The sequence below is a fragment of the Filicampus tigris genome, chromosome 11 (genome assembly GCF_054856515.1).
Source record: "Filicampus tigris isolate MCC_2025a chromosome 11, RoL_Ftig_1.0, whole genome shotgun sequence".
Classification (NCBI taxonomy): Eukaryota; Metazoa; Chordata; class Actinopteri; order Syngnathiformes; family Syngnathidae; genus Filicampus; species Filicampus tigris.
In genome coordinates this window covers 13,618,688-13,633,150 of record NC_141227.1, presented here as the reverse complement: position 1 = coordinate 13,633,150, position 14,463 = coordinate 13,618,688, and the positions used below count along the sequence as shown (strand labels likewise).

At 39.9% G+C, this 14,463-nt stretch overlaps 1 protein-coding gene across 2 annotated transcripts; it reads left to right on the top strand.

Moving 5' to 3' along the window:
• Nucleotides 1–357: 357 nt before the first annotated feature.
• On the top strand, nucleotides 358–13,306 carry hcrtr2 (hypocretin (orexin) receptor 2). Of its 2 annotated transcripts, none has more exons than XM_086045069.1 (7): nucleotides 358–709; nucleotides 3,205–3,383; nucleotides 5,574–5,817; nucleotides 7,337–7,452; nucleotides 7,558–7,778; nucleotides 7,944–8,065; nucleotides 9,004–13,306. In XM_086045069.1, the coding sequence occupies exons 1-7, from the start codon at nucleotides 499–501 to the stop codon at nucleotides 9,171–9,173; spliced, it is 1,263 nt and encodes a 420-aa protein (XP_085901195.1). In that variant the 5' UTR covers nucleotides 358–498; the 3' UTR covers nucleotides 9,174–13,306. The 2 variants fall into 2 exon arrangements, with proteins under 2 accessions (XP_085901195.1, XP_085901196.1); XM_086045070.1 differs by having other exon boundaries at nucleotides 9,009–9,153.
• Nucleotides 13,307–14,463: the final 1,157 nt, after the last annotated feature.

The window sequence follows — 14,463 nt, the reverse complement described above, 5'->3', positions numbered from 1 at the left end:
TTTCATATCCGACTTCGGAAGACTCGCGTGCCCTACCAGTCATGAACCTCACCGCACGTCACTGTCTCATGGCACCACTGTGTATTGCCCCTGGAGTCTTTAAATCCGGCGGATGGTGGCTTATCTGTTTATTGCTGGGGCACACCTGTGGCCCGAGAGAACGAGAGAGAGGAGGGGGGGGACAGAGAGAGAGGAGAGAGAGAGAGAGAGAGAGAGAGAGAGAGAGAGAGAGAGAGAGAGAGAGAGAGAGAGAGAGAGAGAGAGAGAGAGAGAGAGAGAGAGAGAGAGAGAGAGAGAGAGAGAGCGCTCAGCCATCAGCTTCACTCCATCAGCTTCACTCATTAGTGAGCTGTCGGCCACCGGTACCTGTTGGCAGTCTATACTGCGGTCAGGCCAGCCTCCAGTCGAAAAGACCTCTTGGCAGCATAGGTCAATCTCTGATTAGACTCGCGTAAAACGCAACCCAACCAGCCAGGAAAAAAGGAAAACACAATCATCATGTCAGGGGCCACTGGGGACTTAACGTGTGAGGAGTGTTTTTCCGCACAAGGGGCCAACAGCACCGATTTGGACGCGCACTCCTCGGTGGACGACGACGAACTTCTGCGCTACATCTGGACGGAGTATTTGCACCCCAAGCATTACGAGTGGGTTCTCATCGCGGCTTACATCTTTGTTTTCTTCGTTTCACTCATCGGCAACTCGCTCGGTGAGTTCCCGTTTTCTTTTCTCAGCGGTATAAGTGTTCGTGTGCGCGCGCGCATATATATACACAGGTCTGACACTGATTTATGACACTGGAATGAGAACTCAAGATGAACTACAATAAAGCCAATAATAATTATTGATTTTAAAAATGTGTATCAAGACTACAGCAGAGCAAAGTGTAATCCTTGTTTTTTATTGCCATGCATTTTGGATGAACGGAATTATTGTGGAGATAGTTTTTGCGGTGTTGTTGCACTGGGCTGTTTCATTTCATTCGCTTATGTGGGTGGGAATGCTGTGATTGGTGAAGGTTGATTACATGAACATTACCATCACCCTTTGGTTTAAGGAACAAAGTGTTGGTCTATACCATTTATAAAAGAATAAATGTGTTTTTTAAATTGTCGTCTTTCTGCTCTGACTTTCACATTCCTATTCAAACCTTTCTTGTCATCAAGGATGCATTTTCTGTCAACAAAGCCCTGTTAATGTTGAGCTGCACTTACACTTTGTTTTCCATTAGAGGTTTGTCTGTCGGGTGGTCTGTCTCTCTCTTTCTGTATACACACAATAACATCAAGAATTGACAAAGGAGTGGCAGTTCATTAATTTTTTGGAGCGCAGAGTGTGTTGTACATCAGTGTCACTATGGTTCGCAAGGTCTGCTTTTTTTTTTCTTCTCCTTTTTGCATTGCTGACTTCGGGCCATGTTTTCTCCTTTCATGAAACTCCTCAGAACATACTATTGTCTTCAGAGCCATGATTCAGAACACTATGAGGAATGGATTAGAGGGATTACATGCCCTCAAACTGTACAGTGGTAACTCAACCTTTGGTCATCCACAACCAAAGTCGACGAAAATGTAATTTAAGTGCATGTATGTCGCCAATCAATAATAGATTAATGCGCATGTTGAAAGGCCATCCTGCAGGGATAGATAGCCATATAGGTACTTCGAGAAAGATCCGTCCACATCCAGCAACCCTTCCCTATCGTCAATGAAAATATTTCAAGTCATGTAACGGATTCCGGCTTGCGTGGATAGAAATCCTCACTTCCAGTGCCTTTTTCGTCCAGATCAAGGCTCTGAGTTCTGGCGAAGGCAAATCTCAGCGGCTTGTGGTCCATGAAGGCAGTGAATTAGCGTCCCTTCAAGAGGAATCTAAATTGTCGAGGAAGAGGCCTGGGAGCTAGCTGCCTCTCAAAAGTACTGTTCTTCCTCTCATTGTCACGGAGCTGCGTGCTGGTGCCTGGTGGTTGCCCGGCTTCGTCCATCCACTGCTTACACATTGCTCCTACTACATAGTCTGAGATGTCTTTGATTGGTCCATCTCCAGGGACCAGCCTACTTCTTCCTTGGGCCATTTGCCCAACAGGATTTCATACAATGGCCGCATTATGTGAGCAGCGTGGGGAATGAACCTTTTATAGGAGTTGAGCATGCCCAAGAACTCCTACGGGGACTTCACAGTGGAGGGAAACTTGCGATGGCGGTAACGAGAACAGCTCCCTGTGGCATGACGTGGTGCCCAAGGAAGGTAATTCAGGCTGAACTGGTACTTGACTGGATTGATGATGAGGCCCCGAGATTATATTAGAAAACTTTCGTGAGTTATTGTCTTGGGCGGCAAGATGAGACTTTTCAACATGCAGCAACTCAGTATCGTGCCCTTCACATCTCTCTGGAGAAGCTAATCAAAGTGTTTCAAAGTGTTTCATAACTCCCTAACCAAAAGGTCTTTCTGTGTCTGGTAATGTTGGTCACAGCTGCAGCTACATCAGACAAAGAATTACATTTAATGTGGTCTATCAAGATCGTTGCTTTTTTACCCCCCAGGGAATATACAATTCCAGGGAATAACTGATATGCTAGGGCACATGTTTCTGGGTCATTCTGGGTTTTCTCATCAAAGATGGACACCACAGCTATCATAATGTAGAATAAGATACAGAAGGCATTTGAAGCAATACATTGCCTTAAAGAGGAAATCAACACAAACACATTTTTTTCAAGTAATATGTCCCCAGCAGGCCCACTAGTTGAAACATGGCATTCTGATTAATATTACGTTTGTGGAATATGAGTTAAAGGGGAAATCAAAACAAACATATTTTTGTCAAGCATATGTCCCCAGCAGGCCCACAAGTTGAATCTCGGCATTCTAATTAATACCGTATTGTGTTTGTGGAATATGAGTTAAGCAGAAAAATCTACCCCTTTTTAGCCATCTCAGGGGGCGGTCATTTTGTCACTTCTGTCGACTGAAAATGACATCACAATTGCTCAGGGCTCAGATAATGACCAATCACGGCAGCCGTATATATATATATATATATATATATATATATATATTATGTTGATTTACTGCAGAAATAACATTTTGTAATGGTGGTGTAACATCATTGACCCTCTGAGAGGTCGACAAACCCATCAATCTGATATCTAAATATCCTGTCTTTGAGGATGCTATAATTGGGCACTTTATCTCTTTCAGTTTGTTTTGCAGTATGGAAAAACCGCCACATGCGCACTGTGACCAACTATTTCATAGTGAACCTCTCATTCGCTGATGTCTTGGTGACCATCATCTGCCTTCCTGCAAGTTTAGTGGTGGACATCACAGAGACATGGTTCTTTGGACAGACGCTTTGCAAAGTCGTGCCCTATTTGCAGGTAGGAAACCAACTCAGGATGTCAATGATCTAAAAAAATAAGTTGTTTTAATACAGGCCAGGTGGGATTTTCCACTACAGGGGACCTTTTTTTCTTTTTTGTTTCCTGTAGTTATGAATTGCCTGGTGTAAAAGTGCTTATCTGAGCGTTGCTAGATTATTCCTATCTGTCATTACAATGCTCAGTTGGACGCAATAGTAAATGCTGAGTTCGGATTTGCTGGTTTATGTGTTGTCTTATTAGTGACGCATTTCTAGTTTAGGGCACGTTGTTCTTTACCCATTGACTCTCTTTTACAAAAAGTTTTGACAGTTGTGTCCCGTCAATGCAAAGTTCGCAGTTTGGCACAGACCGATTTATGAACAGCAGGGCTGTGCATTCCAGTGACGGACCGGTCCGCCTATCCGCCTATGACGGATGCCCATTTTGTACACAATAAACGATAGACAGGAAACTTTAAAAAAAATAGTCGGACTAAACATAGTCAGATTTAATTTAATTGTTCTGCCTTTCACTATATATATTGCTAACAAAGGACGTTTAGCAATGATATATTATTTGCTGTAAATAAATGTTAATTTTAGGACCAATTAAGCGAAATTGAATAATTTCTTGTGGTACATTTCTCACGCCACCCTAATTTGCAGGGCGTCAGTGGCTGGTAATCACTGCTGTAGAATATGCTCGAAGTTATCGGGAGCCTATAAAACAGTTCAAAAGCTTACATTGTGGACATGCGGTCAATAATGAGGCAAGGAGACGAAGGCGAGTTGTGCCTCATTTACTCTCCAAACCAAACTGTTCCCACATCAATAGCAGGCGACTCTCTTTCATGTCTATAATCCCTTTGAACCCACAAACACGTCAACTCCATCCCATCCCTGAAAAGTACAAGTTCCTGGTGAATGTCTCTCCTTTGTCATTTCCTTAAACTTGCCTGAATAAGAAAATATGGAATATTTTGGATTCATCAGTGGCAGAACAAAAACCAAACAGAAAAAAATCCTTTTATGAAATGATATATAATATATATGATTTTTAGATAGATTGATATGAAATATCAATATGCTTGTCTTATCTAGGTTACTCACTGACGGTTCTGGCATGTATGACTCCCTGGGCAAACAGCAACACCGAACTCCCCCATCACCACACGAGCACAACCCCCGACACCCCCTTCCCCCCATTACTTGGAACTACCCAGCCAGCAGTGAACAACTTGCACCCCCTTGCCTTTCTTGGCCTGGTTTATGGGCTCGTTGCACATAATCTCCCACATTGACAAAAAGCGGCTCGGTCTTTTCTGGTTTTGAATGGTTGCATCTTTCAACATGCGGTTTCTACAGGACTTGTCCAAACAACCCTTCACAGATGTAAATCATCTTTGTAAAACCTCCTCCAAAACACTGAGCAGCAGTTAAGAGAAGGGATTTAGAATGTACAGTATACCTCCTCTTACATCCACGGATATGAAGACATAAATTCGATTCACCCTGTTGTTTCTAACATTTTAGTTTTATGTTATATAATACGATCAACATGCCAATAAACAATCCTGATTACAGCGGCAAGTGATTGAATTTGTGTGTGGTGTTTTAGTTATGTTAGTGTAAAAAAATCCAGTTATTGAAGACAGCCGAGAAAAGAAAATCACAAAATTGGGTCGTATGTGTATTTGAGTTTTTTTTTTTTTTTTTTTTAAACAGGGTTTGGCTTCATAATGCGTGTGAAATAAAGTCCGACAGACATGGGAAGTGTACAGGCTATCTGCTTCGGGTCCATAATGAAGCGTGAAAAAAGCTCACTGGAAATATAGGGCTTCCTAATGATGACGTAACGGGTAGGTTCCTAAATGCTTAAGAGTTTCTCCAAAAATAAATTGAAGCAGTTTATTCCTCAACCCCTCTGATATTGGCAGCTGACGCAAAGTTTTAGATGCCGCGCTTTGTCGCCGTTAGTGTAACCCACCTCTTGCCCAAAGTCATCTGGGAAAGTTTCGTGCTCACCAATGACCGTAATGGCAACAGGAAGTATAAAGTTCATCTAGACATCTTCAGATTCATCTTCACTTCTCATACATGCTCTCTGCTAACCACGCACACAATGGGATACAGCCACAACATTATTTTAGCTCGAGGTTGTGAGTTGGTTTGTGTTTGACTGACTGATGTTCCCTTGCTTACTTTTTAGACTATCTCCGTCTCCGTGTCAGTCCTGACACTGAGCTGCATTGCGCAAGACCGCTGGTACGCCATCTGCCACCCACTGATGTTCAAAAGCACCGCCAAGAGGGCTTGCAAGAGCATTGTTATCATCTGGGTGGTGTCGTGCATCATCATGATCCCTCAGGCCATCGTGATGGAGAGCAGCAGTCTGCTGCCGGCTCTCACAAACAAGACCAGTTTGTTCACTGTGTGTGATGAACACTGGGAAGGTGCGTGATAGATCCATCCTTCCATCCTGCTTTTCCTTTTCAGGGTCATAGTTGATATTGGAACCCATCTTTAGGTCATTTGGAATAATATTACTGTAAGAATGTAATGGCATGCTGTATTACAATTTATGCCAAGCAAAAATGGATTCTACCGGAATGCTAATGACGTCATCTTTTATATTATAGTGGGAGCTTAATTACAGCATGCTGGAACATGCAGTTATTCAGCTGAGACTGTTTGTGTGCCTCTGCACTTGCCGTTGTTTTGGTTAGCAAATGGTTTCATCAGTTAACTCCCGCAGCGCTCAAATATGGTGCCTTTTATTGTAGCAGGTGTCAAATCTTAAGTAAGGTCCATTCATTTGGTTGAGGAAGATTAATGACGTTTTCAAACTGAAACAACAAAAAACATTTTCATCCACTTACCTCCACCAAGAGATACTGTTTTAGATATTGATCTACATCTACAGTGATTCATTTCACTCTTGACATGTCAAAGACGAGACTACTCAGAAACGGTACAGCGAGCGACTCCTCTTAAACAGATGAAGAAGGGTTTGTGAAGCTGGAGAAGAGAAGTGAGGGCAATGAGATCAACAATACTGTCAAGGTGCTCCTAACAACCGTGGTATTTGCTAGCTTGTGAGCTAGTTGGTGTCTAGCGTCTCTCACGACCGCGTGGAAAACCCCGCAATGACCCTGTGCGATATATTACAGCCACCCGATGTTTTGAGGCAATATATTTTCATGGCTCAAATATGTAGTGATGTGTAGGCATACATTTCTAGAAAAAGTAGCATTCATCGTTCAGCAGTGTGGTTTTCTGAATTCACATGCCCACAGCGAATATGCTTAATTTTGAGCCCTCATTTTATATTCTCTGCGATTTGTTTGTTCAGTCAAATTTGCCAGGGTTGTGAAAAACACTCTTCTCTGTTGTGTGTCACATTTAGAACACATTTATTTTTACTTTACAGGAACTTTACATCATGATCTTGATGATATACAGATGATTAAATATTCTTACAAAAAGGATTAACAACTTTATAGCAAAAGTAGCGGACACAGTTTACTTCTCTGAGCTTCATTTTTATTCCTGCACGTGTGAGTCATGGCCCACAACGTTCACTAAACTATGTTGTAATATTATCTAACTTTTTTTTCTTGTCCAAGAAAGACTGTCATGCCTGGCTTACTTACGATACTCCGATTTATTCAAACAGGAACTATCCCTCCAAACATGCTCAACAGTCCAAACAGTCATTAGTCAGTATTAACCAAGTCTCATTTGTGAGACTTAGTTGTGCAAGAATATACAGAAATGTATTTCAATTTCAATCAAATGTGATTTTTAATTCAAAATCCAATCTTTTTTTGTGGAATTTGCCTATTGTATTTTACAACAACAACAAAAGCTACCCAGAACAGACTCAAGTGAACTCAGAACTGTCAATTCTTGAGATTGGACAATTTCCCAAATTCAAGTTAGTGATGTGCTTTTTGTCTGTGCTCCTTTCAGCTGAAATCTACCCAAAGGTCTATCACAGCTGTTTCTTCATTGTCACATACTTTGCACCTTTGTGTCTCATGGTGCTGGCATACATCCAGATCTGTCACAAGCTGTGGTGTCAACAGGTGGGTGCCTTCTGCCTGAAAAACTTGTCAATGCACTGCTACACTTCTCTGAGCCATCAAGTGTACTGTATGCACAGTCTGCTATACCGTATCTGCGTTTGACAGATTCCTGGAAGCACGTCCGTGTTGCAGAGGAAGTGGAAGACCATGCAGTGCTCGGCGGCGGCTGCGGGGCCGGGAGAGTCCGTGCGGGTCAAGACCAGCACAGTCTGTGCTGAGATCAAACAGATCAGAGCGCGGCGCAAGACGGCTAGAATGCTGATAGTGGTGCTTTTTGTGTTTGCCCTCTGCTACTTGCCAATCAGCGTACTCAATGTGATGAAACGGTATCAGTCCGTTATGTTCCGTAACTGTTGAAAAAAAAAATAGCATAAAACTAAGCTCATCTTTGTGATTATAATTTAAAATGATCCAAAAAATATTCATTCTTTTACTGGTATTATTGATATATATCTCTATATATTATTTATATATTTGCACTTTGCCTGCAGAGTCTTCGGGACCTTCAAGAACACGAGTGACCGAGAGACAGTGTATGCTTGGTTTACTTTCTCACACTGGCTCATATATGCCAACAGTGCACTCAATCCCATCATCTACAATTTCCTCAGCGGTGAGTTTGTTCACACGCCCCTGGACCACTTCAGCACTAGCTCCCTACTGCCCTCTGGTGCAGTGTTTCCCAAACTTATTATTACTTGCATCATGATGGTCGAATTTACTCAACATTGACTTAGTGTGAGTTTAATCGAACACAAACCTGATATACTCACAGAAGTCCATGATTTACTCTGTTGTATGAATGGCTACAGATATACTGTACACAGAGCATTTTCTTGTGTTCTGCCTGTCAAAATACATTTCTTGCATAGATGGATGAACAGATATATATTTGTAATCGATAGATAATATTTTTTCAAACAAATTAAGTGAAACTGGATAATTATTATGACATCTTGTGGTCCCTCATGGCACACTAGTGAGCCATAGCAACCTGGTTGGGGATCACTGATCTGATGGACAGTCTGGCAGCTAAAAGTTATATCTAGTTATATTATTGATTGTTTCATTTTGGATTTATTTTGTATTCATTAAATCTTATTATTTATTTATTAGGCGTATTTCTATTTAATTTCTGGAATATTTTAACCATATTAATTTTAATAAATATGTAAACTGTATCACTGTTTGTTTTATTTTTACTACTTTAAAATTAACTGTTTTATAATGTATTTTTATGCATAGCAATTACTAATTGATTGATTTTAATTTTACATGTAAAATTCAATTACCGACTCTACTAAAGATGAATAGATATAGGAATGAAGGTCTGAATCCTTTTCAAATGGGTGTGCAATTTTTTTCTTGGAAATAAGTATTAGGTTTTGATGTCCTTTCCACTGAACTTGCACTGTCATCACCATTAATTCAGTGTCAAGTAAGATGACAATTATAGCCATGAAGAAGAATTCATTGACCAAATAGTGTTTAAAAGATTCATGTTTGAAATGTCTCTGAGTGCATTTATTTAACTTTCCTTCTTTTGCCTAGGGAAGTTCCGTGAAGAGTTCAAAGCAGCCTTTTCTTGCCTCTGTCGCAGTCAAGACCAAGAGAGACCCAAGAGAATAAGTGCCAGAATGAGCACAGACAATCGAAAGTCGCTGTCCACACATGTTAACAACATGGACAATGTGTCACACATATCAGATCAAATAGTGTAAGGTCATCAGCAGACTGAGGGCTCTCTTTACGAGTGTGCAGTCTAAATCTGCGCAGGGGCAAGCTAGACTAAGTTTTGGTATTTTCCAGAGCTGGGCACTTGACGCTTTTTTGCCCGTCCGGCCGCGACCCTCCACCCTTGACCTGGGCACCCTTCCGGCCGCGACCCCCCGACCATATTCGTAAACATTGTCGGTCCCCGAGCTCCGAGACTTCTCCAAGTTATTAAGTTGTGAAAGACACAACAACCGAGCTGCGTGTACTTACTTCCATTGCGAGCCATGGGGTTGGTTTTGTCATATTGTATAATTATTTGGGTCGAACAGACGACAAGTCTGCAAGCAACAAGTTACCTATTTTCCACACTGCTCTCCTTCACACTTTCCTGCCTTCAAAATAAAAGCATACCAGCAAACCACTACACAGCAGGTTTGCTACGACATATTTCCGGAAGTAGGGAAGTGCATGATGTGCCTCAGGTTGATTTTCCTCCCAAGATTAAATTTGGCCGCCTCGCGAGCGCGTCACTCGAATGAGGGCCGATTAGTGGGCCGGACTAAAATCCACTTCCGGCCGTGCTTAGTCCAGCCATGTTTTAAAATTTGTCACCCCCCACCCCACCGCCCCAAAAATGGGCCGACCGGTCCGGCCCAGGGACGGACTGCCCAGCTCTGGTATTTTCGCAGACCCGTGCAGCATGGTGCATTTTAAAAAGGCCTTGTGCCTTTGTGGGTGTGAACACAGGGGACTTGTTTTGCTACCAATTGAAATGGGTCCTCTTATTTTCTTCGAATGTTAATATTTAAATGCTTAGTGGCATTTTTATATGTTTTATTCTTATTTCATGTATAGTACTTTGTATGCAGCTGTGGTTGTTTTTAAAGTTGAGTTAAGTTGAGTTAAATGCCACGGGCAAGAGGTGCACTGGTAGTCCTTGACATAGCGAAAAAAATCAATGGCAGGTCCAAGTGCACATGTGTGTCTATATAAGTTGGCTATAGGAAGATCACAGATCTGTAAAGTGGGCACTTGCGAGACCAACTGCTCGTTTCTAACTGCACCAAGGTGCGCGCGTCTGCGAAAATGATTTGAACCAGACTTGCGCTAGGCACAAATATAAAGCCCTGAGAATCTAGTACACGTTCACTTTACAGATTATATAAGCTATCAGTGATGAAAACTGGAGAAAATGAGTGGACAATATGACCTGTGACAAATCTACCTCGATTAAAGCAATTCACATTGGATTTCATTTGGTTTGTATTTCAAATCAATATGGATCTTTCTTCGACATAGTTAAAGTAATAATCACTGAACCAAATCGCTGAATAGCGTCCCTATGTGGTTGAATGTGAGTTGCCTCAAACATCTTTGATGAAGCTGCAATTTCAAATTGATTGGAACATTGCATTCATCAAGACCAATGATGTATCTAAAATGTTGGAGTCCAATTTGGGGACCTCGCCGGCATGCTCTTTGGTTTGGGGTGAGTTGCGTGCTAAAAAAAAAAGAAGAAGAAAAAAAGAGAGAAATTGGATTTACTAGCCCAGGCGATGAATGTGAAGTTTTGTCTAAACTTTTGTGTCTAAGCTTCTTCCTTGTTGAAGTGAATGTTCCATCCTTTTTTCGGTCTTTTGTTTGATATGCTTACACAGGGTGTTTAAAGTCAGATCTGTACACTTTTACTTCGTCAAAGTTACTTGCTGACTTTGTTGCTAATCTGTTATGATGTCATTGTTGTTGATGGTGCCAAAAAAAGAGATGATTTGTATTGCTTTGTACTTTTAGTGAATTAGCTCCTGCTGTTGTCTTACTTTGTGAATACTTGTCTTGCTTGCAATTAGGAGTTGCCAAATATCTGTGCAATTCTTTAAAATATGATTTTATCACTCTAATATAAAGGAGCATTAGGGCCACGTGCAAAAAAAAGAACAACATTTGATTATTACGAGAAAAAAAATGAAGTGTTAAATTCACAACCAAAACATCATCAATCCATCCATTATCCAAGCCCCTTATCCTCACGTAATATGAAAAATAAATTATTTATCAAGAGTTAAGTCCAAAATATATATGCCAAAAATATATGTGAGAACGCAGTTGTTAGAATATAAGGAAAAACAGTGGAATATTACAGTATGAGAATAAATACCCAATATTAGAAAGTGTATTTTTGTGAGAATATATGTCATAATATGACAATAAATACATTGTAGTTTAACAAGAATTCAAATAAAATCTAAATGAGAGCAAAAAAATCCAAATTTTATGAGAATCAAGTTATATTATTTCAAGAATAAATATGAAATTTTGCGAGGATAATATATTATGAGGAAATAAATGTGAATATTACCAGAATAAGGTTGTAATATGAGAAAAACTGTGTCATTTTAGAGAGAACATATTTTATTTTTATTATTAGCATTAATAAACTCAAAATATTTTGAGAAAAAAGTGGAAAAACATCTCACAATAATATTCTTGTCACGATAACTGTAAAGTGGCAATATTACTAGGAATATATATAAATATATATAAAATAATTGTCTTTAAAAAATTGTGTAAAGTAGATTCTTCTAACATCACCAGCCCCAACATTGGGTTCTCCTGCACCATCTAGTGAAACCCAGCACAAGATCTGTATTGAAAATTCTGCCATTACAAAGGTAATAATTCTTAATTTTGATTTACACGGCAAAAGATGTACACATAATACAATATAGTTATTATTGTGATTGTAGCTTGCTGTGAAAAAGCTCCAATCATAATTTGGTCACACCAACGCAAACTAATAAGCATGTTGTTCAATTTACACCTGCCTGACAGAGTTGTTAGTCAGCTTTTCAGATCTCATATGATGTGCCGGTCTACCTAATAAAATTGCCAATGGTTAAGTTTTACTTTGGTTACAGTCCCTCTCTATTACTCAGTGCCATGTAGTCAGGACCTTAAAGGTCTCTGCTGAACATGAAAACATGATCAGAAACACGGACCCACATTTACAAACTTACATGAAATGGTAATCATTTATTTCAAACAGTCTTTTGTCTTCAATTCAAAGTGTGTGTCTTGGATCAGCACTTCCAGTAGTTTGTGTTTTGTGTGTGTGTGTCAGATTACATTTAAACTTTGATGTGTTGCCATGTAAACGTAATCCGAACAACGCTGTCAGAATCTCTAGTGCTGGCCTCGAACACACACACGCTCCCACGCACACACACAGACTGCTGAATGGCTGTTTCTTTTTTTAACCAATCCCATTTTAGATTCTGCACCTTTGCGAAGGCTCAGATTGACCGCTGCATTTTTCCATCCTTTGATTGGTTCAGTTAATGTTTTTGGATAAATACTGATTGTGAACTGGTATATTGTAATGTAGATATTTGGAGATGTTTGGAGGTGATGCATTCTAACGGTAACTGTGGTTCTCGCTTCATTAATAATAATTGTATTCATCCTCAAATATATGAAAGGCCCCCGCCTCTTCTCTGATGCCACACACAGTTATACTGTATAGCATTTGGATTAAGTAGGTAATTTACACTGAAGGGAAACTCACAACCCACCACTGATATTAGTACAGTAAGTATACAAGGCAAGAATGTAAGGACTTCTTCATCTAGCACAGCACAGCTTATCTAAAAGCACATCTCACCAAGGGTACTCTTTTATCCACTGGGGTCTTAGTTTGTTGTACGGTATTCCACTAATTCAGCAGTGGATTCCTGCTATTGAAGCTGTAAGATGAATAAAACCTTTGGGTCCAAATCATCACACTACAACAACGGTCTCTCGGGAAACAGTGAAAAGTGACTTCTTTTTGGTCATTTGTGATTCGCTAAAGTACCTCCTGCTCCTGGGAAAAAAAAATGGTCAAACACGGCGTTGGCACTTTTCATAGTCACAGATCAGATATTAGACAGAACATTAGAGTGACGTCATAGCAATTAATGGGTTAGATGTTTATTTATTTATCTATTTGTTTATTTATTTCTGTATTTATTTATGCTTATGCACATGGTATGTAAAGATGTTGTTGCATCAAAATGTATGTATCCTTTGGTGTATATGTAATCAATTTATTATTTTTTACTTGAAAAGTGGCTGAATAAATGCATCCCTTTGATCTGACTGATACCTTACTCAGTTCTTCAGAACTACGATCAGTGGTGTGTGACTTTGAGAGAGGATAACTTTGCATGTACATTGTATCCTGATCAGTGGATAGGTTATTTTCTGTTTGTTTATTTACCGCAGTGCTATTCAGCTGCTTGGTCCTTCGGAATGCCTTTTTTATGGTGGAACAGCTTTTCTGTGCAAGAGTGGAGAAATATTTATAAATATAAAAGTTATTTATTGGTAACACTGTCGAACAGAACAAAGTCTGTGAGGGGACAGACAGAGAAAAGTGAGCACCCATCAATGTAAAAAAACAAAACAAAAAAAAAAACCAGAACACAAGCAGAATAACACAATATACTACAATTACTGTAATATTGAATGTCTGTGAAGGGAATTGCTGCACTGACCAAACCTGTTGTCTATCATCAACAAAAAAGTGTACATTTGAGAAAAAATTTCTATATCCTGAGCAGGATTAAGTCGGCAAAATACTTCTTGGGAATTAGTATCAAAGGAGATAATATTCAATCCGTTTTGTACCTCTAACGGGATTTTTACGAAACCACAACGGCCAAGGAAAAACAACCAATCAGAGACCAAAGGTGTGATCGATGAGGTGTCACTCATTTGCTGTGCAGCTGCGGGTGCGCCCCTGCAGCCTCGTGCTGACTTGTTTCCTGAGTTTTGCTATCACAGAATAGCCACCTTGGGATAGGAGCTGCCTTTCACAGGTGGAGGGCCCACAGGCATCTGAGAGGATCCAGAATAGGAATTGGCAATGTTTTTAATTGACAGGAAGGTTCATCTCCTCTTTTTAATTTTTAATTTATTATATGTTCCAAAAAATAAAACATCCCATTTCTAACATTTTATGTTATATTAAGACTCTATTACGAATGCTACCAACACAGAAGCGTCTCGTTTAAGGGGCATGTCTTAACTATAAATTTACACCTTAGGATATAGAAGGTTTATGATTTATTTTGGGATTGGAGATTTGGGCCAAAATCAAAACTAAAACAATGATAACAGCAATTTAAAAATATAATTTCGTACAAGCTAAGCCAGCTAAAAGAGACCATGAAAGAATGATTAATTTCATTTTTAACTAGAAATGGGGTTTTAATAGGATGTATGCTTAATGCCATATCATGAACTTGAGGGGGAAGG

What these genes read in the sequence shown, in the direction of transcription:
- hcrtr2 (XM_086045069.1), top strand. Translation starts at nt 499, where the DNA reads ATGTCAGGGGCCACTGGGGACTTAACGTGTGAGGAGTGTTTTTCCGCA. An exon ending in GTACTCAATGTGATGAAACG is followed by an intron (nt 7,779 to 7,943) that starts GTATCAGTCCGT and finishes CTTTGCCTGCAG; the next exon opens with AGTCTTCGGGACCTTCAAGA. An exon ending in CATCTACAATTTCCTCAGCG is followed by an intron (nt 8,066 to 9,003) that starts GTGAGTTTGTTC and finishes TCTTTTGCCTAG; the next exon opens with GGAAGTTCCGTGAAGAGTTC.